At 37.1% G+C, this 26641-nt stretch overlaps 1 protein-coding gene across 3 annotated transcripts in view; it reads left to right on the top strand.

Annotated features, from left to right (window-relative positions):
- Positions 1-26641, top strand: part of srgap3 (SLIT-ROBO Rho GTPase activating protein 3) — a 92838-nt gene that overhangs the window by 11727 nt on the left and 54470 nt on the right. For all 3 annotated transcript variants that reach the window (XR_014197414.1, XM_082137351.1, XM_082137350.1), the window contains exons 2-3: positions 12973-13150; positions 24648-24810. Coding sequence is in view for 2 of the 3 variants with exons in the window: in XM_082137351.1 (XP_081993477.1) it covers positions 12973-13150; positions 24648-24810 (341 nt within the window). In the remaining variant the exon portion in view is untranslated. The remainder of the gene's footprint in view (positions 1-12972; positions 13151-24647; positions 24811-26641) is intronic.

Here is a 26641-nt window from a genome sequence, read left to right as displayed (position 1 = left end):
TTTGCAAATATATTTAATTCAAGATTTTAAAGTACAACATAATTCGAGAATTTATTCTGACTGCCAAATCCTGACTGGGCGAGAGGAGGAGCTGGGGATGGAGGAGGGTAATTAGCTCCTGAGAAACGCGATAGCTGCTGATAATACTGAAGGAGCTTATATATGTATACGGTGATAGGCGTCGTATTCCTATAGGTAGATGTGGATCAGCTGAGGGTCAGCCGATGCGAGCTTGACTAACGTGACCTGCCAGAACTAACGCTACGCTTGATATAATTGTTTATATCTGACTAGATCATTTGGGGTTGCAAATAAACATGCATGCATAGGCTAGCTTGTTAAAGTTTTGCTGTTTAGTTTTCTGTCATGGTTTCCTGGCTGCTAAGGAATGTATTTTCACACTTGTAAGCTTTAGTTTATGCTTTGTTGGTTTTCCTGTGTCAAAAAGGTTTTTTGCAAAATGGTCTTTTTCATCCACACATGCAAAGTTGGTTGATAACAACTGCAATAAAGCAATAGCCTAGTTAACAATTACTAACATAAGTGTAACATAACTAAATGTACTCAGCTCCATTAATCTTAGATTAAGGAAAATAAAATCATCATATGGAACTCAAACGAAATGTGGATATTTAGTAGAATGCACAGCCTGTGTTTTCAGACTGGGAATTCAGACTGTCAATCCAAAAAATGTCCTAAAGAAGTACTTAATAACATCAACGTCTTAAGGAGTTTACAAGGCCAATACAAAAAAGAAAGAAAATCAGATTTATGAAGAGCGGGACATATGCCTCATTAAATGGAGCTCATTAATGACGAATGAAGCAGAGTTGCATGTCATGGCACTTAAAAAAATAGCTGATGCCCATCATGAGTCTTGCTGATACTTATTTTATTTACAGCTTGCCTCTTTCTCCTCAGTTACATTATTGACTGGACAGCTTTAGTTTTTAAATGCGAGTATCGACAAACATGGCAGCACATTTTAGTTTAAGTTAAAGTTCAGTGCAGAATTTTCTGTCAAACCCATTTTGTACGGCAATTTGTGAATCGACCTCTTTGTTCCTCTTTGCAGAACTGTTGATAAGGCAGACTGATGCAGAAAGGGAGCTATTTTTACATGGCAGCTTTCTGGAATGAGGTAGTCAGTGTTCTGAAGAACATATTCGTATCCTGAATTATTCCATTGTGGTGAATTGCCCCTCTGTGCTTGACTGCCTGTTAGCAGCATATGTCATGCTACATATGAATTCTGTCCAAGTCCAAACCTTGCTGTTGTGCAGGGTTCCTCAGATCCAGTCCTGGAGGGCCACTGCCCTGCAGAGTTTAGCTCAAACCATGATCAAACTCTCCTACCTGTGATTTTCTAGTGATTCTGAAGACCTTGATTAGCTTGCTCAGGTGTATTTGATCAGGGTTGGAGCTAAACTATGCAGGGCATTGGCCCTCCGGGACTGGATTTGAGGAACCCTGCTGTAGTGAATGTTTTAAACCAGAGCGTCTCCTCTGGGTTTGCTTAAAGGTGCTGTATGTAACTTTTTTCACTCTACTAAAGCATAAAGATACCATAATATGTTTGCATAAATTGAGGAAACATGCTACGTTCACATACTCGTTTCTCTGAAAAACACTTCTACAGCCAGTTATTTTACTTTGAAATGTACGTTTCCAGGCTGGAATGTTTGTTATTGTTTTGCTCTGTGATACTGCACATTGCCAATTTACCAATTTTCATTGTCCATTTGCACTCGTTCCTGTTGCGTGTGCTCGACCCGTGTGACTGCCGTCCAGTCTGAGGAGCAAGTGGCGGGAGAAATTACGATCTCCGATATTTTGAATTCGACTGCAGTACCTATTTCGACCACTAGTCATTCTTACATACTGCACCTTCCTGATTCCACACTGTACAAAAGTACACAAAAATACTAGTGAATTTGCATTTAATTTTGTTTGGGTCCTATTTTCTTTTACATTGCACTCTAAAAAAATCTGGGTTAAAAACAACCCAATTTGGGTTGTTTTTGGCCACCCAGCGCTGGGTCAAAAAGGGACATACCCCAGCTGGGTTGTAGTTTTTCTAATGAATCGAGGAAGAGGGCAAGGTTGGCAACCAGTCCATGTGTGCATTTGCATAATTTGATGTATTTTTTTTTATTTATTATAATTGTATGATATATTTATAATAGTTTATTTAGGGCCAGATTTACTAAACAGGGCAAATTAGCTTGAGGGTGCAATTCCAAAAAGCGCAGATGGGATTGGAAAGTTCTGCGCTTGATCTACTGAAGATGCACAAATTAAACAACACCAACGCAGCCGGATTATTTCCATAATGACCAACGTAATCTACCAAGAGCAGTGCAAATTACCGTCTGATTTAAGACATACTTTTTTGGGCAGTAAATAATGGTGCAAATACCAGTAGATTGACTAGCGTAAACTTTAGTCACCTTGCATGATTTTTTTAAATGCTCTCCTCCCATAAATTTTGCATCTGAACGGTAACCTCCGACAAATGCATATGCAATAAAGTCAGTCGCAAAAATTAACCTGTTTCGCCTTTTCAGTGCAATTTTTAACTGCATGTCTTTAGTAAATCCTGACAGTAGTTTTTAACGCCAAAAGAGGGTTTGAGCTGGAGCAAGCTGTTAGTTAATATAAATAAACTATACAGTAATAAAATAATCTATTGAGACACTGAATCTTGTTGATATTTATTCTTATATGAATATTAAAAATGTTCCCCGTTTGGCATGGTTCTCGGCTGTCAATTACTGTTAATTGTAATTAAAACAGACCATGCTACCCTTCAGTTAAAAACCACTGGTTAAACCATTCAGTTACACTGGTACTGGAAGCAAATAAGCATTTCTGGTCACTAGGGCCATAGTAAAATTCATATTTTCCTCATGCTATCTTTTCTCGTCGTCCAGGCGTTGTTATTTGGCATCTCCAAAAAACAAATAAGAATGTGAATTTGATTGACGTGAGTGATAAATACCAGTATTTATAATGTGTCTTGGTTTACTGTTATCATGCTTTAAAATCATTTATTAGAGGAAGCACCTTATACCTGTTTATTAAAGTTTAACCAAATAATACATTTTCTGATTTTGTTGCTTTATAGCTTTATATTACATAAAAAGATCTGGATTTGTGTGGACCGCCAATGGTGTTTAAGGTCTTTGTCTTTACCCAGATGCTCTTAACCAGCAACTGACATAATTGCAAATGAGCACTGCAATTTTGACATTTTGTACAGCCAGGGAATACATTCTAAAAATTGCTGCCACACAAGAGGTAGCCAGGAACAAAAGAGGTCAGATGATTGTCTTGTCATGTTGCCTTGTGTAAATGTGCACGTGTCAACATCTCGGCGCCCTCCATCTCTCCTCAGACCTTTTTCCCGGGAGAATACCCGTGCGTTGCCGTAGAGACAGTGTACAGTCATTTTTCTCTGTGAGTGGGACTGGCATGGAGACAGCTGTGATTGAAGGCACGGCTCTAAAAGGGACATGTCTCGAATTCTCTAAAGACGCCAGATCATATAACATAGACACAGGATGCTGATGGTAATTCTTCAGCTAGGGAGGAGAAATCAATGCGTTAAATAGATGGGAAACTGGATGGTGGTGTTTCTGTGTGCGTTCATGTATTTAGTGTGTGCGTTTTGGATTTGTCTCTTTGGAGAAAAGGACAGAATTGCATTATCTTCTTCCTGGACAGTGATATTGCATTGTCTTATGTACCCAATTTCAGTTAATTGATGTCTCAGGCATTCAGCCATGTAGTGCAGATGTTAAATTGACTTTCCATGTGGAGTTAGAAAGACATTTGCACAAGTTCATGTTGTGAAAAGGCTAGGCAATCTAAAGATTGGCCGAGACTATTCGGCTATGATCAGGAATTATGTTCTTGGGTGAATGACTGAGTGTGTATGTGTGTTTCTTTTGCTGAGGATGAAGATGACGATGTTGCAATTTTTAAATAACCTGCTACACTGTTTTTATATTTAAATGGTTTTTGCCATCATCTATTGCTCACTTAAAGTTAATCTTTATAATGGTGTGATGCCTAATCTTACCTATAGCTATATATATATAAATATATATAATATATGTATGTGTGTGTGTGTGTGTGTGTGTGTATTCTTTTAAATATTGTTTTATTTAGACAAAATAGTATAGAATTTTAACATCAGCCATTTTTAATATTAAAAATATGAAGCAGCACAACTGTTTTCAACATTGATTTGATAATAAAAAGAAATGGTTTGTGAGCAACAAATCCGCTTAATGATTTATTTCTGAAGGATCATGTGACTCTGAAAGCTGGAGTAATGGATGCTTAAAATTCAGCTTTGCTATTACAATTTACTATTATTAAAATAGAAACACTTAATTTAAATTGTAATACCATTTTACAATATTAGAATTTTGACTGTGTTTTTGATCACATACATGCAGTCTTGTTTTGCATGTATGCAAATGTCTTCTTTTGTCTGCATGTCTTCTTAAAAAAAAGACATTGTCTTCAAATGTCTGCATGTCTTCTTAAAAAAAAAAAAAAAAAAAAAATTCCTTATCGACCTCAGATTTTTTTGACCTGTAGTTTAGATGCTCTGATTATGATAGTGAATAAAAAGCTAATCTTAAGAGCTTTTTACATTTGTAGTTGTGTTTCTGATTCTGTACTCCATGATAGCAGGATAGTTATGATCTAGCTGTCTGCACTTATATAACCACACATCAAAGGTTGTTCGCTCTGAAGAATGATGCCACTTAATGATTTGGGCATTATGGGGAAATGGCATCATATAAATGCCATCATGGCAGCTGAGCTGAATATAATGTATATCAGTCCATTATAAACATAAGCATAAATCTGTGGCCTTTTACCGTGACGCTAAGAGTTCTGATGATGGACTGCAAAGTCTGTTACATTTAGGAAGAGAGTTTAAAGCTCAAATGTCACCCCTAGTTCTGTTTTCTGGAGTGCTGGACCTTTTACACAAGAAAGGTCCATATCTCACACCCTATGTCTGTTCTCACCTTTTCTTATATTGGGTTAATCAGGTAACTAATGAGCTCATAAGGTCAGATTTGCTGTCATTATGAATGGTCGTTAATAGAACCGATGGGGGGCTTTATCAGATTCAGTTTGAAGTTAATTGCCTGCGGCGTGTGTTATGTAACCTTCGGTGTGAACTCTGCAAAACTGCTGCAGTGGACTTGCTTTACAGATGGCTGAAGAAAAGGGATGCTGAAAGGTGGAGCGAGAGGGGAAAAACACTGTCAAAGATTTAAATATTGTCCAGCAATGACCCCTGCTTAACTCATGCTCACTCATTCATCTTGTGGTTGGGCTCTTATTGCTAAGCAGTGAACAGTGATTGGAAAAGATGCTGATTTAGCTACTATTTGCTACAAGTTGTATGCATACTGTGTGATGCATTGGTGTAGAATTGCTGAATAATATGGATTACACAGTTTTTCCAAGGTGTCTGGTTAAATTAATTATTTAAATGGACTATGCCCTCTGCAATGTGGTCAAAGGTTCTTGACGATATTATCCTCAGAGAACACTTTTAAGGACAAATGATGATTTGCTGGTACTGTGGATTTTTTGGTCATGCGGTATTGCTGTAGCCGTAATGCTGTGCTATCCATGGTAATGCAATGGCATTTAAGCGGATATTCAGGATTGAGAGGCAGGCCCGGTACTTGGCAGATATAGAAGGTTGGGCTGACAGAGAGTGGGCATTTATCTCTTAATTTTTTAAGTTCTTTAAATAAAATGTTACCATTTTCACTTTTCTACTGTCCAGTGAAAATTCTGAAAGAAAATGCAACGGAAGCCTAAGGCCCAATCCCAATTCTCTATCGTACCCCTTCCCCTTCCCCCTTCCCCCTTCCCCCTTCCCCCTTCCCCCTTCCCCCTTCCCCCTTCCCCTTAGTTTTGCTCTCTCACGTGAATATGCAAAACTAAGGGGAAGGGGTAAGACAGAGAATTGGGATTGGGCCACAACTTTAATGTGTAAGTGCCATTTCCTACAGAACACAGTTTTCCCATTCCACTATACAGTACTTTTGTTTTTCAATGTAAACACGTGCTGTATTGGTTAGTTCACCCAAAAATAAAAATTCGGTATTTACCGTAATTACTCTCCATAATGTCGTTCCAAACCCATAAAACTGTTAATCTTCGGAACACAAATGAAGATATTTGTATAAAATCTGAGTGATTTCAGTCCCTCCATTGACAGCTACGCAACTACCACTTTGACGCTTCAAAACGTTCACAGAGATCGTAAAACGAATCCATTTGAATTGAGTGGTTTAGTCCAAATTTTCTGAAAAGACGAAATTGCTTTATGCTGAACTGATTTTATTTAGGCTTTTATTCACATATAAACATTCATCAACTCACACATCAGTTGTGGTAAACGGAAGCTCAGCATGTTCGCTTGACGTGCGAGTAACAAATGAGGTTCATTCTTGCGCAACATGTTTGAGCTTCTACAAAAACCAGTGAGTTTAATTCTCATGTGTTGTGCAACGCGTTTTAGCTTCAGCATGAACCAATGAGGTTCATTCACATTTTACGCAGCATGTTTGAGCTTCAGAAAGAACCAATGAGGGTCATTCTCGTTGCGCAGCACGTTTGAGCTTCAGCTAGAATCAATGAGGTTCATTCTTGTGTTACGCAGCATGTTTGAGCTTCAGAAAGAACCAAGGTTTGTTCTCGCGTATCAAGCAGGTTTGGTTGCAAGCAAGTTAAAAAAATTTACTTTTTGAAGCTTCAAAGTGGTAGTAGCGTAGCTGTCAATGGAGGGAACAGAACTGGCTCAGATTTTATTCAAATAACTTCATTTGTGTTCCGAAGATGAACATGTATTAATGTAACAAAATGCTGTAGAAGTGTACAAATGAATCATGCCTTCACATGTTATTTAGAATACGGTGACGAACAGACAATCGCTATCTGCTACTGATATATTTCCTCTGATTAGATTTCACTCCTCTCTTTGTCCAAGGCAAGTGTTTGCCCTTTTACAGCACAGAGAGTGTCTCATTGACACAGCAGCATCTGAGTCACTGTGTATCTAAAGAGGATAATCACTGTGTGTAATGAGCGAGAGACTGAGGGATATATGGATGAGTAGCACCCACGATAAAAAGATAGACGCTCTTTAATCGAATCTAATAATACACAAATCCACTAGTGGAATGATTTGGAGGCAGTGAGGGTTAAAAGGCGGAGAAGACTCAAAGACGGGCTTGTCTGAGAAAAAAAGACCACAGAACGGAGAGCTTTCAGCGTCATATAAAGACCACGTCACTGGTATTGTGTTGCAGTAAAACTCTAAGTGCTTATTACGTGCTGGAACCATTTGGTATTGATTTATTTTGCATGAAAAGGGCCTGAGTCTCCAATTCACCATTGTAAAAAGGTGAATTGAATGAACTCTTGTGCAAATGGCGCATGGAAGTATTTCCAACAAGAAGTGCTTGTTTAGACTGCGAGGGTTTTGTGAGATGATGCTGTAATTGAGAAAGTTTCTCACTGTGTCACAAGCACAACAGGACTTGGGCTTTCTGGACTGTTTTGAGATTGTGCTGCTGGAAAAAATCATAGACTTACATTCTAGAAGGAATCTGAGCCATATTTGGGGACCAGAATATCATATCATTGTGGGTGGACTCTTTTGGCTTTACGTGGTTTCTAGGGTCTTCTGGATGTTAGCAACCACCCATAACACCCTAGGAACTGCATAGCAATGTGCTAAAAAACACTCAGAATACTTAGCAACTGCATTGCAACCATCCATAGCAGGACTGTGTGATTAATCGAAATTGTATTACAATTACGATGTGAGAGCATGATTTTTCCACCAGCCCCCTAGTGTGCCATCTGAATGCAGGGTGCAAATCTAGAGCAAAACAGAACGGTTTTACCGTTACCACATGAAAGAAAGCACAGAAACAGGCAAGGTGAATTCAGGGCAGGATAAGGACTTGGCCAAAAAAATCAACATCTGTGGTTTGGGATTATTGTGGATACAGGAGAGGTTATGTATCATAGAGACAGGTAATTTGCAAGATCTGTCAAACTATCGTTGCAGCAAAACAGAGTAGGGGCCATTCACACAGAATGCGTTTCTCCGGTTAAAAACAGGAGACGCAAGTCTAGAGACAAATTTTTTAAAAGTTTAACTTTTAGCTTGAGCGCCGCGTACAACGCCATGTCATGCACGAGATGCTGCAAAAGACACAAGACGTGAGTGCAACGAAAGACATCCATCTAGCGCGCTTGCATAGAAATTATCTCTTTCCAAATCATGTGAACAAAAATCCATAATGCAGGCATTTTCAAACTGCGCAGCAAACGAAAAGTGTTCAAAAAGGCATAAAGGAATAACCGACGCCATCATGTTACGTTTATGCAAAGATATGGTGCCTGCAAAACTGGATTCCCCAAAATTATACGGACAAGTATGTGTGTAAGGAAGTATTGTTTCAAAATCGTGATTAAAATCAAATTTGCAATATTTCTGATAGTATTTTTTTGTCCATATCGCACAGCCTTAATCCAGAGTGGGACCCTTGTATTTGTATGAGAAAACACCACTCACATTTTCTTCAGAAATCGCTCAAATCTTGTTGTGCTATTTAGACAACTGAGGAACAAACTATTTTATTGTTCCCAGATGGAATCTGTAGACCTTTTTAACATATTCTGTGCCAATTTTTGGAGAAAAACTGCTGACTGGGTGGCAGCACCGTAGGGTTAAGCATGATAAATTGAGTTAAACAAAGCTGAGAATACTGCAGTCTTAATGGCAGCTGAAAGCATGATCAAATTAGACATGATGTTAAATAAACGAACTCACTGAACAAACTGTGAATGGTGGGTGTTTTATGAAAGATTGTGGATCACATTACTCCTCAAATCTGGGAGAAAATACAAACTACTTCTAAACAATTACCTCCAATTTTAAGTGTAGGCTACTTAATTTTTCCAGATTGCTGTTTTGTTCTTTTTTACTTAACTAGATTGCTGACTGCTCTTCAGCTGAAACGTCGGACCAAATACTTATGTACAAATGAGACAATTAAAAAACGTTACCAGAAATTGTTATGCAGTCAGTTAATTAATTGAGTTGATTAATTAGCGAAGTTTTGTGCTTTTTTTCTCAACAGTACCGTGCACTAAAGAATACTTTTATTCAGCAAGGATCCATTAAATTGATCAACAGTGACAGTAAAGACATTTATAATATTACAAAAGAATCCTGAAAAAAAAATCATGGTTTCTACAAAAATATTAAGCAGCACAACTGTTTTAAACATTGATAATAGTAAGAAATGGTTCTTGAGCACCAAATCACCAAATTAGAATGATTTGAAGACTGAAGGAATGGCTGCTAAAAATTCTGCAATGAAAGAAAACGGTTATTTTTTTATTACTGTTTTATAATTTTTTGTATCATTTTACATTTACATTTAGTCATTTAGCAGACGCCTTTGTCCAAAGCGACTTACAAATTAGGACTAAATGCGAGTCATTGTGAATCAATACAGCCAAATAAATACAGCCTTTCTGAGCGTAAGAGACTTGTACAGACCCCCAGTGCTCCGCAGAACCACAGCTCTAGACTAACACCTACTGAGAGCACATCTTGTGAGTTTTAATTACAAAGAACATTTCTGGAAATCTCTATAACACCCTATTTCAAGTCCCCCCATAGACAAATGGACCCACGGCTCAGATGGAAATGGTTTGGGGGTAGGGGAAGTAAATGACGCACAGTATAGGATAATAGATAGTATCTTGATAGATAGTTTCTGTTAGAAAACCTTTAAATTAAAGGTTAAGCTTGTTGCCTGTATACTTAGATGATCTTTGGAGTATTTTTGGCTCTTTACCCTACTTTTCATGCTCTATAATAGGGATCCATCGTCTCTATTTATTCAGATGGCTCAGTCATCATGTTTTGCTAATATGAGAGACAGGCTATTTGTTTTCATTGAAATCAGATGGTCTCAACTCGTGTGTTTGTTTTTAAAGTGTAATTCAGGGGTACGTCGACCATCGTGTGACACAATTGTTCAGCTATTTACAGGCAGAGGTTGTAACAGAGTTCGGACTCATCAGATGAGGGTTTTCCAGATAAATCCTTCTATTAAGTAATTCCTTGCTTCTAATGTAACCGGTTCACAGTGTTATACAGGGGCCGAAGGGACGTCAGGCCAAAATTCACAGCATTCCTCTTCTGAGAGCAGCTATGAGTTCCAGACATCAAGTGAAGCCACAGAGTGATCGCAGCGCACTTAGAATCCTCTTTCTTGTGAATAATTCTGTGATGGCTTAGGGTCTCCGTGAGAAGCTCAGTTACTATGTGACCTATTTTTCGGTTCTCGCACTGCTGCAAGTTTTTAAACCTGCTCCTTTTACAAGAGTATTTTCAAAAAAGTCCTGCCTGCCATTCATGTGAAACGGTGTCAGATGTTTCTGGGTCGTTCCTCTAGGCTCTCTTGTTTTGTTACACGAATACATGCTGAGAAAAGAGTTTGTGAAAAAGCAGAGAGAAAGAATGAAAAACAGAAAATGCAGAAGTTTTCAGGGAGTCTTAGAGAACGGTATCAACCAATAGGGGTTTGTTAGTTTTCTTCTTCTTCAATAAGCTACCTCTAAATAGGGCCCACATGGGTTTTAACTGCAAATAGTGCCAGCAGGCAGTAGCCCTCATTTCTAAAGGAAAAGCCAGGTTCAGTGGTTAACCAAAAATTTAAATGCTACACTGCGGTTCGGTCAACCCAGCACAATATCACAGGAAAAAAAGAACATTTCAACAAGTTTTTGCAGTTGAATGTAATTGTTAATTCTTCTCTTGTAGCTAGGGCTGCATGATATAACAAAATACAATCAGTGTGTTTGTGAAAATCACGTAGACTGCGATTTATTTAAATAAATCTATTCACTACTGGCTCCAGAGTGGCCGTGCAGCCCATGATACAGCGCTTCACCAGACTGCGAGCTGCCCGCATGTAAAGTGCCATGTTTCACTTTGAAACCGGCAGCGCATATGTCCATTTGCCCGCAAACCGCCAAACTAAAAGCTCAATGGTTTAACGTTTAAAAATGAAGAAATTAAGACAGAAATATTAGTATTGTAATTGTACAGTTGTACTATGAAATTAAAATTATTTTTTGCTAAATGATCGATTTCTTATTTTACAATAGGGTCCTACAGGGCAAAAGGCACACCGGGGTAAAAGGCGCATTTGATTTTATTCTCCTCTAAACAACTTAATGAAAAAAGCTTGCCGCAGCACTTTCCTAAACATCCGTGTTTCACGACGCATGTGGAAATGTGGCTGATCCTTGATGCAGTCACGAGCAGCAGCGCAAAGTTGATTCTGTTTTAATTTGATCTAAGTTTTTCCAATAACTTAAGAATATGTAAAAGAATTGTATTTGAGGTAAAAAAGCACCCATGCTGTTGGGGCTGAAGTCACAATAATTAACATGATGATAAATATCTGGCTATCATGCAACCCTATTTGTAGCTCAGAAGTGTTGTTGATTGTTGTATATGCTAAAAAGCCCACAGAATGCAGTTATTTGACACTCTCGACAGCTTGACTGGGCTAGCTCTGAGATGTTGCTTCTTGTTAGCAGCAGATCAGAATTTTCGACCCGAGCAGCTTTACTCAAGTCGATCAGTATCGCAGTGGATTTATTTTATTTCCAGCAAAGCTATCTATCTACCTTAAGTTATGTTTGATTGTGAGCTTTCTTTTGTGTCAGGCTTGATTTGCTTTATCAAGCTATTTTTTCTGTTGTCTAATTGTTCTGTTAACCTTAGTGTGGGGAACCGAAATAATGAAAATTTCCTTTAAAGGAAGTCTTTGAAGGAATAGAGGCCTTTTGAAATGGCACATGAAAGAAGCTTTGCTTTAACACTGTTGAAACTGGCTGCCTGAGGGACACGACTTACTGTTCAACCTACATGTACTTCGCTGTTGTGTTAGTATAATTCTCGCTTTTCTCTCTCTCTCAGGACGGAGGGAACAGCTTGTCAGTTCAATAACACACTGTTTGTGGCAGGAAACCTTTATTTGCAATTAACTGCAAGTTAGTGATCTTTCTGTGAAAACAGGCTCTGTTCTTAAATATTAATTTAATATCATCCATCCATCCATCCATCCATCCATCCATCCATCCATCCATCCATCCATCCATCCATCCATCCATCCATCCATCCATCCATCCATCCATCCATCCATCCATCCATCCATCCATCCATCCATCCATCCATCCATCCATCCATCCATCCATCCATCCATCCATCCATCCATCCATCCATCCATCCATCCATCCATCCATCCATCCATCCATCCATCCATCCATCCATCCATCCATCCATCCATCCATCCATCCATCCATCCATCCATAACAAAAACGAGTTAATCCAGTAAACCTCACTAATCAACAAGTGGATTGTGGGATGACTACTTAAAAATTTGTATCCTCACATGTGGATGTTTGATAAGGAACAGCTGTACAGCTGTGGCCTAAAGCTTAGATCATGACAAAACAAGTGTGGATTTCAGTCTCATACATTTTTTATTAAAGGACAAAGCACAAGTCTGACTTGGTGCACTGAATGTGAAATTTCTCATTTTCCCTTGACCAATTTGCATACAAATTTCCTATTAAGTGGTAGGTTATTTTCCTGCATATCTATATTGGATGGATATATACCCTGGGATGATGTAATGTATTCGTATCCAGTAGTCAAGAATGACTGGAATTATCATGGGAATTCTTTGGTCAGTAGCTGAATGGATTAAATGGATTCAGCCAGTTTGAGAAGAGAACATCTGAACCTAACTACTTTTGTATATGTACACAAAGAGATTTGTGCTGAGTCAAACTAATGTGTTTGTGTACTCTGTTGCTCAGAGATCCGTAATCAGTTGGTGGAGCAGTTCAAGTGCCTGGAGCAGCAATCAGAGGCTCGGATCCAGCTGTTGCAGGACCTGCAGGAGTTTTTTCGGCGCAAGGCAGAGATTCAACTGGAGTATTCTCGCAGTCTAGAGAAACTGGCCGAGAGGTTCTCCTCAAAGATTCGTGGCCCAAGGTGAGGCTTATTTGATATGTGCAAGTGTGAATAGTTCAACCAAAAATGAAATTTCTGCCATTATTAATTATTTTCCTTGGAACACAAATTACAAATGCCTCATACATATTTTAGCTGCTCTTGCCAAAAAACACTACAAAAGTTATCATTGAAAAATGACATATTTCAGCCTGTTTATTACACAAAGACTTTATTTTGAAGGCTTGAAATAAAGAAAAACAGTTTTATGGACTAGGGTTGTCACAGTACCAACATTTCAGTAGTCTGTACTAGGGCTGGGCGATATCATCACAATAAAATCTTCAGTATCACGAAACATGTCAAATCTGTATTTCTTTCCAGTTTAAAGGCAGATTTTTTGCCCCTAAGTGAAAGTTGTAGAAACCAGACCGTTAATTGTGGTTTTAAACTACTCCTTATTGTCAGAACATGACAAACACTTCACGTTTTTGAATTCTTTACACTTTCCGGTCATTTTCCCTTAACAAAATAAATATCTTAATAGAAAAATGTATTTCTTAGTTTCTGCATGTGCTAACGAGTGATATTGTTTCAAGTCATGAAACACGTTTGTGTTGCCTGACTTTGATAGCACGTGTCTTCAGCACAGTTTGCAGTGCAGGCTGCAATATTAATAATATTACATGTTTTGTCTCTTAGAAATGCACATTTGACAGTAGCTTGAGTTGACAGTAGTAGTAGCTTGAGTTAGGATGCAGATGTAAATTTATGTTCATTAACAAAAACAGTAACATGTAAAAATTGTAAGAACCTCATTTTTATATGGTAAAATTTTAATATTCAGACTTTTTTATTAAAATTAACCATTAGTCTTCTATAGTAGCATACATTTAGATCATGATAACCAGTTAAAATCAAGCATATAGCACCTCACTATCATGGTAAAATGTAACTCTATGGTTTCTATGGTATTTGAATGAAAAACAGTAGCATAAATACATTTAGTATAAAGTTTTGAATGACTCTTTTAAGACATTTAATACATGTCTACATTAATAATATAATAAAATTAGATATCAATACCATGGTGCAGTTAGTGTTACTACAGTAAATCCATGGTAAATGAAAAGTCTTCTGACTGTATCATTGTGCACAGTGTTTCTCCTCTTTGTCAGCGATGTTTCATCAGGCTTTAAACTAGTTTAAATCACAGAGACATTTATGTTCTTTGCTGAATTCAAGCACTTCTCACTGGATCTCTGTAGTAGTTGCATGGCCGAGACCGATCATCGAGTAAACGCATCTACTATAGTGAGCTTGTGCTGTGCTGCCGTTTGAACTTTGAGCCAAGCGGATAAATCAGAAATTTGTCAATACAGAAAATTTGCAGTTTACTTAGCAGCAGAACTAAACTTGTATTTAGAGTATGAATGGGTAATAAACAGAAAGCAAGAGCCCTCCCTTTATAATAAGGCTGTCAAGCTCACTGAATTCTACACTTTCACGAAAGAAGCCGTCTTAATTGTACATTGAATCTCTAATTTACATTGTGTTTACACTTTGTTGGTCATAATGAAAGAATTCGTGAGCATGTGTTTTCAGCAGTGATAAGCGGAACTTACTGACTAGCACCTCTGATTGGCCATTGCATTCCTGCACTCAACATATATGACTGTGATTGGCCACAATACTCAACGCTTGTAAAAACACACTGTAAATAGAAACCTTTGACGCAGTGTGTACCGAAAATATCCGGTAATCGTTATTATGGGCACTGCAGAAATACTGGTACCATCAACTTTATTATTTTTTTGTACAGACTAATGTTGGTAGTATTAGTATATTATGACAACCCTAGTATTTCTATGATGATTTTATGATGCATTTTTGGTCTTTGTTTGAGCTTGAAAGCCATGGTCACTATGAACTGTTCTTGTATGAAAAAGAGCTGCATTAAAGTTTCTCTTAAAAAATCCTATTTAGTGCTTGATGGAAAACAAATGACACCATAAAAGTTTCAAACATCATGATTTTAGGTATGTGATGACAGAACTTACATTTTTTGGTGAACTGTTCCTTTAATTGTGCATGCCAGATTATGTCTCCCCTTCATTTCTCAGTCTGTTTCACCATTTGTCTCAGTGCTCCTTCAATCAGAGCAGAAATAGCTGCTGGTAAATTTTAATCTCTCTCCTGCTGCTGGACATAATCGTCCTTCAGACAAGGCTTGCTCCTCGTTCTCTACTTTCTGCAAAGTTTAAAGAAGTTGTTAAATGCCTCTAGAATTTTACGCATTAGGATGTTATCTTTGGTTGTTAATTTAAATTAAATACCCTTTTGAATTAAGTGTTTCCTCAAAAGAAAACATACTTTTGCTTCACGCTAATCCAAGATAGCCAGTTCTGTCCTCCAATTTCTAGACTAATTGACCCTTTTCTAACGCAACTTTAAAATGTTGCTCTATAAGCAACTGTTCTTATCAGACAAGTTTTTCTTCTTTCAACCAAATGCTTATTCCAAACCTCTATGACTGACATTCTTCTGTGCAACACAAAAGGTGATTGTAAAATGTCTTTTTATTGTCCATACAGTGAAAGTTAATGGTGTCCAATATTGTTTTGGACTCCACTAACTTTCATTATGTGGACAAAATGTTCAGAATATCCTCTTTTGTGATTCATAGAATGATGATTCAATTATGGGGGAACTATCCCTTTAAGACTATGGAAAATTTAGTTTGAATATTTATAAACAGCATTTATAGAATATAAATGTTATAATATGTTGATTCCGGTGACTAATGGCAAAAGTAACTTATTTAGAATATCATACTGTATATGTTATAGAAACGTTCCAGCAATGCAGTAAACAGCTACAGTTTTCATTAGGAGTGATTATTGGCTCATGTGGCATCAAGCCAACAATGGATTTTGAGTCTGCAGTAAAACTTCTGCTAACAAAACCTCAATTGGTCACTGTGGGATGTGAAAAATAAAGGATTATACCAATTCTAGCTCTGATATGGCCGTAGAAACGCATTGTGTCAGCTTGAGACAGATTTCATATTTTTCTGGGAATGATAGGAAAGTTAACATATTGAGACAACAACTCTTTTAGATGTTTAGTATCGGAATTTGTACATGTACGGGTTGTGTCATGAATGTAGGTAGGTTTGTTTTGTAAGTGTTTTGCAGCAGGATTGGCGGGTTTAATTAATAGCAGCTGGTGGAGGAGGGCCGTCTGCTGCTGGCTCCCGGGGCCAGTCTCACTGCACCATTGACTACATCACTGCAGACAACAATGAGGAACGGCAGCGCCAATGGCTGCTGCTCTCTTGGCCCTGCGTCTGGCCTTGTTATTCTCTAGTTATTTCTGTTTTTGTACTTCATTTCCCCCCTTCCCCTTTTCTTTGATATTTTGTCAGCTTTTGGGTTCTAGTTTTGCTGACACAAGCCTCACCACAAGCTGACTCATGCTAAGAAACAAGCACTCACAAATGCAGACACAAACACATGCTTACATTGACAACAAACTTTTGTCTTTTTCAGTGGATAGATGGACTCGGAATCAGAATCAGTTTTATAGTCTCTTCATGAAGAAAATGCAACAGTATGTAGGATTAAGGAACATGTCTTATTTCACTTAATAACTTTTTTATACACTATACACATTCATGCATGTTTCTTTATCACTCTAAGTGTCAATAACTTTAAATAGTACTGTGCTACGTGTATATATTTACATATCGTGATATAAAAGATATAGCAAAATCAATGCATTTTATACTGTCGCCACGATATATATCGTCATAGCTTTCAGCCATGGAATATACACTAAAAGACTTCCTGTGCTGCATTTATTTGAACCAAAATACAGTAAAAACAGAAATATTGTGAAATGTTATTACAATTTAAAATATTTTGCTCTATTTTGCTTAAAATAACTTGCTCCAGTCTTCAGTGTCACAATAAATCATTATAATATGGTGATTTGGTACACAATGAACATTTCTTATTATCATCGCTATTAAAACATTTTTTTGTTGTTGTGGAAACTGTGACTGACTTTATTTATTTAAAATAGAAATCTTTTGTTAAATTTATATCTTTACTGTCACTTTTTGTCAATTTATTGCATCCTTACTGAATAAAAGTATTAATTTCTTTAAAAAAAATCTTACACATCCCAGACTTTTGAATGGTAGTGTATGTTGTTTTATTTTATGAAAAGAAATGGGAAAAGCAGAATCCTTGTAAAGTCAACCATACTGTTTAGTGGTCATTATAAAAAAAATTTAAAACAGAATTACATGATTCGCAAATCCGAATCAAGTATTCCGTTCAGGAGCACTGTATAATAAAAAATATACTTTATGCACAATTACTGTATATTCAGTAATTTTCTACATTAAATTTCTGCACTGACAAGTAATATTTTTTTTTTTACAGATGAACATTTTCATCTACAAATACCAATTTGCTCATCTCTTTATTTATAGGGGTAAAATCCTTGCATAAAAAAAACGATGTATTTCTACACAGACCATGACATGTCTAAAGGAGATAAGAAGGTGTCTACAATAGTGTCATTAATGGCCGTTAGTGTGTGTGTGTGTCCGTGTGTGAGTTTCCCTATCACCACAAAGCAGACTTGTCATCCACGCTGGGCTTTACCAGTCAGAACACAAACTCTGCATGCTTGTGTGTGTGTTTATTTGAACAGGTTTAGCTTTATTCTTACCATATTTCCTGTTCTTATCTTGCCTCGTTCCCTGGCCTGCATGTGTTGTTATTGCAGTCTCATTTGATGCGTATTGGTGCTGAGACTTGCAACACACAGTACCTGAATACTAATCCAACCTGCTCTGCAGTTCAGCTCTTTCTATATGCATTAAACCGGGCATAGATGACTTCTAAAGTATACATGAATGAGGGTTGAGGCTTCTGCATTTATTTTGCAGGGTAGCTTGCTGATGGAAATGAATGTAAACTAAATGACCTCTAGGTTGTTTTGCTTGGCTGAAATGACAAAAAAACGCCATTGCCCATGCAGGTTTTTTAATGCAAAGATGAGAATGCATTGAAAGAATGCATTGAGGGCACTGCTTGTAAGGTGTGATGTTTGCATGCATTCACAAAGCTACTATAACAAATTTTTCCCATGTTGCTAATGACAAAACACAGTGCTACTGTTTGTACCAGTCAATTGACCCAAAAAACAGGGGAAAATGCATTCTTCTGATTAAAATATTCTCTTCCATTATTCAGAAGGTCTATTTCTGCCAGATGTTTCAATGACTGAACACTTTTGTGCTGTTGCAGTGAGTTGATTTAAATATCATTTTAGTAATTCAGAATATTAATGTAATTAATGACCAGAGGACACATCTTAAATACTTCCTGTAGACGAACATGAATATATATTCCAGTATTCCGGCATGTAAACCAGAGTATAGGAAAATTAAGTGCATGGTTAAGTATGTTCCCTTGATTATGTGACAGGCTTATTAAATCAGTGCTAATTTACATAGATCTCATTAATGTTACTCACTATGGCCATTTTATTAATATATACAACATATTAACCCAAGTCATTTACATTAAATATTTTATACATGCTGACTGTAGCGATGTGGTGTTCATTAAGAATTAATTCATAATGTAATTTAAATATGAATCCATACATATGTGTTATAAGTTATGCCTATGCGGCAAAGTAGTGCCCACAGTCTGTCAATACTTATCAACGCACATTGAATCCAGACCGTCAATGGTGATGTCATTGTACTGTTTGAATACTGTTTGGTCTTCATTCTTAAATTTATTTGAAGCTGCCAGAGCAAAAATGCATTATGTGAACTGAAGCAATCAATAATAATATGTGAAAATTTGAGGATTTTAAACAAAGTGATGATGTTTTGGGCTGAGATGCAGTTCTGGTGTAGATGTGGCAGCATGCAGACTGGATTTGCTGCAGCCTATTGGACAGAAGCCTGAAATCAAACTGCCCTGCAGTACGTTCCTGCTGCATTCCACTCCTCGCACGGCAGCACCTGCCTTCTACCTCCGGCCTTCATTCACTCACTGCCAAGCCTCTCAGAGAGCATGCCAAGACCCTTGGGATCGTATGTGCTGGGAAAGTCAATCTCTCAGACTTAGACATTAAAGGATTAGTTCATCCAAAAATGAAAAATCATTAACTCATTCTCATGGCATTCCAAACTCATATGACTTTTCAAAACGAGATATTTTGAATAATTGAATGGTCTTTTCCATGCAATTACTGGTGCTTTCAAGTTTCAAAAAGGATGCAAAAGCCCCATGAAGTACATTAAAAGTTGCTTATATTTCAGCCCTTCTCAAGTCATACAGTAGCTCTGGCCAACAGACTGAAACTTTAGTTCTTATTCACGATTATTTTCCTCTCCATTGGACCGTTTAAGTTGTGATGAATCAGAAGTAGGGATTTTTTCTTTTTTCTTCTTTATTGTGAAGTACATCTGATTGCAAAGGGTTATTGAAAAAGGAAAAAAATTAGGTTGGGACTTTGAGGATTTTGAGGCATGGGTGTTGCACTTAAGAATGAGTGTGAACTTGTGGTTGATTTTGGAGGGGTCTGTCGAGTTAGAGACGTTTAAATGAAACATTATGATGTAAAAAATTTGGTTGAATCGCTCACAATAAGATCTACTGTATGACTTGTATTTACAAAACGTTGAATGAGCCATCACTTCTCTCATGAAAATGAGAAACAGAATAATATTTTCCATGAATAATTACTTAAATTTCTCACACAAAGCATTAATTTGACTTTCCAAAGCAAATATGTATTTTTCCCCCACAATATTTATGATAGTTGTTCTTTTGGAGTTTGACAGCCCCAGTTATCATTCACTTCATCATTTAGAAAAAAAAAAATATATAATAATTTTGAAAAGTGGCCAGGATATTTTTCCAAAAAATAAGCACATTTAGTGTTCTTGACAGAAGAAAGAGAGTCATATGGGTTTGGAATGACTTGAAGTTGAGTAAATCATGACATAATTCACTATTCCTTTAAAGCTCAGTGCAATTTAAATGTTCAGATCTTTTGGTTTTGGTTCCATGAATATGGCTAATAATGTAAGATTAATGAGGTCAGAATCGTCAGCAGTGAGCTTTTGAGCTAATCCTTGTCCTACCATTCACTGCTTTGAGGAAATTCTCTGCTCTCTCTCTTTTCCAGCCCTCTCATGGGGCTACAGCTGGGAGCAATCATACATTGGTGGCCTCATTTTGCGTGTTTGTGGATTGGGGGGTGTTATTGGGGGTTGGTGGGCAGGCAAAAATCGTGCAATGTATTGAAGCTTACTTAAAAAGGCGGAAATACATTTGAACTGAGAAGCGTATGCCCCCCTTTCTCTTTCCACTACGGTTCCTGATTTGGCACTTGATTCCTTCCCCTGCTTTTCCGTCAGGAGATAAGCTTGAGCAAGCCACCCCAGACTGGATTAAAAGCTCTTTGATAAAGCAGTATCGAGCTTGGCTCATAAAAAAAAACACTTTCTTGAATGAATATTGTGGCAGGCGGTAAGACCGATTGTATGATTATGTTTCATGGCTTGTGCAGCTATAATGAAGCTAAGTGTGAAGTGATTTTGAACCCATGCTCATACTCCGTGTGGGTGTTTTTAAATACAATACGGATAACCACTTATCACTTCTTAGCATAGGATTAGAGATCTTTAGATCTCTTGCATAGCCTTAAAGGTTAGAAAAAACACAATAATTCACACTCAAAATGTATCACCCTTGTGTCTATGTACATATTATATATGCGTATACTTGGATGCTTCTGTACATTTTAATTTGTAGTACTACACATATAAGCTTGCACTTCATACCCATGAATTATACACACATATCCCTTATGAAAAGGTACTGCAGGTACCATGATACATTGATGGTACTGCCACAGAAACCCTACTTACTCATTCACACGGGCTGCAAAGCTGTGAAATACTGGAGTCTGAGAGGGTTTGAGAGTGTTGTTTACAAGGATCCAATATGTGGAGATTAAGAACAACACTATGCTCAGTTCTGACTCGAAACCTCTGAGGATCAGTCCGTTTTGTGGATCAATAGCACTCGATTGAAGCTGCTTATCATGTGTGTTTGTATTTATGTATGAGTTACTACAATATACCTGGTAGAATTAGTGTCTAGAGTGATGTGAAATAATGAAAGCCTTATCTTTTATTTTTTTTAAAGGTGAACTCACTTTCATCTTTTTCCAAACCCATAATGTCTCTCTTCTGTAGAAAACATGAGAGTGAGTAAATTATGTTAGAATATTGAACTATTTTATTTGTTACATTTTTGAATGTCAAACTGATTTTTAAACAAATCTTTATAACTCAACGAAAAAATTGATAAAACCGTGCACGACAGTTTACAATCAAACCCACAAACCAAAACCATGAATCATCACTCAACTCAGATTTACTAAATTGAAGAAAATGCTCAAATGCTTAAAAAACGGTGTTTTGAAGCAAACTGTTACTTTGCAGTTGTTATTGAAACCTCACAAGCAAGTGTTTACAGCCAAGATATGATAAGAACTTTATTTAAATAGTGTTATTGTGCCAGAGGCTTTCAGGGGACTAAACTGGCCCACAAAAAGGATATCACCAAATTCCAGAAGCCCTTCTCTCCTGTCACAAACAATCACGGCACAACGTGGTGTGCAGCTCGCCCAAGGCGGCTGTCATGTGGTAAAACAGCTGACTATATATTTTTATAAGCTGTAAAGGGCTTTCCATTGGCAGATAAATATTGTAGTTGTATTAGTGTTTGTGTTCATTGTAGGCATGTGAATTCTGGTCCTTAACGATTCAATTTTTTTTTTTTTTTTTTTTTTTTTTTCTCTGGACTATTCTGAGGACATGACGAACATTAATGACTTGCAGTTAATTCAGTTCAGCGGATCAAGAACCACTGAGTTTGTCGTTAGACTTATTCAGACTGATAGCTAATGAGCAGACTGATTTATGAGTCTATTTGACCTGTTCATTTTAACAGGACTGGCTCAGTGGCCTCATGAAAATAATTGGTTTTGGTATTTACTTTTGTTTAAATGGAACAAGCAGATTTAGAACCAGTTTTTGATCTCCAGCCCTAGTCGGATGTGCGCTACAAACGCCTAAAAAAACTTAAGTATATGAGAGTCTTGGCATTGCACTCTTGTTTCAAAGGCTTTGAAATTAGATTAAGAGTTATATGTGATCTTTGGTCCTTTGTATGGATTATAGACCATGAACATTGAAAAAAAGCAATTGGAGAAATGTGATTATGAATCATATGATCCTTTTTTCAGGCCTTGATTGTAGAGTCGGAGCTGTGCTTTTGATCTATTCTATTTTCTGAATATTGAAGGAAAAAAAAAGTATAAATGTGGGCCAGATAATGTCTTTCTGCATTTTTGGATGGAATAAGGGGATTTCTAATCTTCACATCTACCCTATGGCCTTGTGCTACAATTGCCAGTTTCAAAAGCAGGGGCAAAAAAAAAGAAAAAGAAAATCTTTATCATATTTTTGCACAGTTTGAGTTTTTCAGCACATTCTTATTTCCTTGCTGCGGCCGTGTTCTGTCACATTGTATTAAACTCCTTCCTCTTCCTCTTCCTCATTCTTGTAAATGCAGTGCAAATCTTCTGCATATAAAGTTTATCTTTAAGAGGAAGCTATGCATGAAGAGATAGCACTGCTTATTGAGTGTGTCTGACAGTGTGAACCGCAATGCATTTGTGTTTCGCAAGTGACATGATATTCTCATTTTCTTTTCTTTTTTACCGCGGCACAGTTACTTATCTCCAAAGCAGCAAACTTTAATCATGTGCATTGGTAATACCCGTGCCTTGGTAATACCTGTTTGTTTATTTGTTTGTTTGGATGTGTGCGATGGCAAAGCTGAATTTTCGGCAGCCATTATTTCAGTCTTCAGTCTCTCATGATCTTTCAGAAATCAAACTAATATTCAGATTTAGTGGTCAAGAAAATTTCCCAAATTCAAAGTTCCCAAAGTCAAATGAACTGCTTAATACATGTCAAAATATTACATAATGTCCATATCAACTTGACAATAAACAACAATATCAATAAAGTCATTTTAAAAATCAGATCTGGTACAAATAGCGCCTTAAAGATGAAGATTTTAAAAATAATGGCCGATTTCAAACATGTCCAAACAGCTGTTTACACTTTTGGAGGGACTTTAACTTTAAAGTTCTTATAGATGTCTTTATATATATATATATATATATATATAGGCTACATAAGCTATGCAGTGTTTGTTTTTGGTAAGCTTGTCATTACACCAAAGATCAGCATTAATAAGGTGCTGGTTGGCATATGCTTCTTTGTTTACTGTTTATCCTTATTTTAGGGCAGATTACTGGGCTAATAACGTTCGCCACATGCAGCAGGGAGATATACGTTCCTCATTAGCAGCGATTAGCATTTCACTAACTCTTGCAAGAGGCCACACTTTGATGTTCTCCCCCTAGTCCAAATACTCTCTGAAATAATTGACTTTGCTCCTTGTGTCGTTTATCCAAAGCCTCATCCTGCTATCTCTCGGCTTTTCAATACACTCCACTCAGTTATTTATTTTTTTGTACTCTTGTTCTTGAGCTTGTTGATTGGTTAAGGAGATAGGACTAAGGAAAGAAGTGAAGGGTTAGCACAGAACACAAGCTTATGGTTCCCAAAGCTGATTAATTTCAAGCTAGGACGATTTCTGTCTCAGCGCCATTACTTTTAGCAGTGTTAAGGTATTAAGTGATCAGTGTACTGTCAGGTGTGTGTACTGTATGTGTGGTGTGAGGGACTGAATGGATAATGAAAGAGTATGTTTATAATGTAAATGTAAAAGTGTACTATTCATTTTTGTGATCAGGCTCACTCAAAATGAGATTTTCAACTGGTGGACAATAAAACAGGCAGAATAAAACCCAATCATATGAACGAAATATCATTAGGTGTGGTCTCCTATAGTAAGAACACCCTAGTAATGCCCTAGCAACAACCCAGAACACCCTAGCAACTGCATAGAAATGTGCTGACAAAGACTAGCAACCACCCACTATATCCTAGCATAATGGTGATGAGTTTTGTATGTTTCTGTTAATGTGAAAATCAAGAGAATCACATCATTTTAAATGTGTGTCTTCAACAGTGGACGATAGCAGTGAGGTTGACTGGCTGCCAGAACACAATTTTTGCTGACAAAGTCACTAATAGTAATTTAATATGACTGCATTTGTTAGTTTTTTCTGAAAATGATGGCTTTAAACAGAAGTTATGTGCTCAGCATAGGAGAATATTGTACAGGCATTGTGGATTTTTTCTGACAATCTGACAATTATGGGCAAACGAGACGTAATATGGAGGACGAGTCAAACATTTCAGCTGGAAGGGAAGAAATGCAAAACAGCAAGTAAACCAACCAACTTACAGCTTTATTTAACCTTATTATCCCTTTCTCTGCCCTTCTAGGAAAGAACAACACCTTCTCTCTTCAGTAAACTGCTGGTATCTGGTTTTAAACCAAACTCGAAGAGAAAGTAGAGATCACGCCACACTTAACGACATTTACATCAACAATGTCATCGTTCGCCTGGCTCAGATCAGCGATGACGTCATCCGGCTCTTCAAAAAGGTCTGCATCTTTGACACCCTTCATCTTTTCTCACATCTATTTAAATTCTATCATAATCTCATGTGCACTTTCAGCTCATAGAAGTCCCTGTGTCAAGTCTTTCTTGCTTTGAAAAAAAAAAAAAGTTTATCCATTTTTTTGTCCCGCTCAGTAGTCTAATCAAATAAGTATTGCATTGTGGGATTCAGTATTGCATCTACATTGCTCTGTTGTAGACTGCATTGGTTTTAATTGGATACACAGTACATTGGTAACACTTTATTTCGATAGTCCACTTTAGACATTCTACTAACTATGAGTAACTTTACAACTAAATGTCAAATATCAGTCATTAGAGTATCAGCAGACTGTCCGCTAACACTTTATTTTGATTCTCCCCCAACAGACATTCTACTGATTATAAGTAACTTTGCAAGTACATGTCAACTTATTCTACAAACCCTAACCTAACAGTTTACTAAGAGTACTACTCTGATGAGAGTTAGTTGACATGTAGTTGCTAATTAATAAGAGTTAGTTGACATAGTTGCAAAGCTACTTATATTAAATAGAATGTCTAAAGGGACTATCGAAATAAAGTATAACCACACATGGGTTATTCATTCATGCAAACAAGATGAGTCATCTAATTTGTTGGGTCTGTTGTCGCTGAAAGCTTATTTTGTGGACTTTTAGGAGTGCACTTGTATATAGAAGCTAAATAAACTAAATACCACAAAACTCCAATTTTCTAAGTAGTGAAGTTTTTCTAGCAGAGGGTCTACTGGTAACATAAAACTTTTCCAAACGTGGGAAATAGTAACACCCTCCGCTGCACCAAAATCATCTTGGCAGGCATTCTTCTAAGCACAGCAACGTCTACCTCCTACCTTCTTGATTAGCTGTTGTAAATTTTAGGTTGTGAATTTTAAATGCCTGCGTACGGTGTATACGGATGGTATGCGACAAAATGATTGGGCATGTCTTAATGCATGCTGTCTCACAGTGTGACTACTGCCTATTTATGCACATCCTCTCAGAGTAAAAGTCATACTGTGGTGAGGAGTGCCGCCACTGGCTGTATTCTCCGTGGTGTGACTTCTGGGCTATATGAGTTGGAACGATGTCAACACATAGCCTGGATTCCTGTGGTGAAATCCAAACACTGCTAGCGTGTTTACACCTGGCTGCTTTTCCTGTAGGTGAGGCCCTGTGCTTCCAGCCACCATTCATAGGAGAGTGGTTCAGTGAGGTGACTGTGAACCAATAAAACACACAGGGAGCACCTTGGGAAAGTGTTAATTGCCTGCAGTGAGTGTACTCAAGGTCACCTAAGATACCCTACTCTGTATGAATGTATGCTTGAATGATGCTGTGATGTGACAGGCTCAGTTCAGTTGTATTTATAAATAGAGCTGAGGATACATCATTATAATTTTTATCCGATTTGATTCTGATTCACAAGCTTTCAGTTCGGTTTAATTATAATTCAGTTTGATTCAGTTTTGACTTATTTGATTTATTTCAGTTAATGCCCATTTTGCGTATTAAAAAAAGAAATTATCTCACAACTAATACTGTTAATAATACAGGGAACCTTATAAATGAGCATAATAATTTTTTTTTTTTAAATTTGTAAACAATATCAACATAAAATTGATATGTGGATATAAAATGAAGACACCTTTAAATTGCATTTCTAGTGAAAAATTATTATACATATGAATTATAAACTCAAATTTCACTTTAATTTTGTGAGTTTTTTAATTTTTTTAATGATGAATTAAAAGGACTGGTTCAATAGAGTAATTTGTTCATGAATGGAACATCACTGGTTGTGTTGTACAGTATG

This window comes from Leuciscus leuciscus (assembly GCF_965113295.1).
Source record: "Leuciscus leuciscus genome assembly, chromosome: 14".
Lineage (NCBI taxonomy): Eukaryota > Metazoa > Chordata > Actinopteri > Cypriniformes > Leuciscidae > Leuciscus > Leuciscus leuciscus.
Note: the sequence above shows the minus strand (reverse complement) of the source record. Positions and strands in the feature narration are given on the sequence as shown.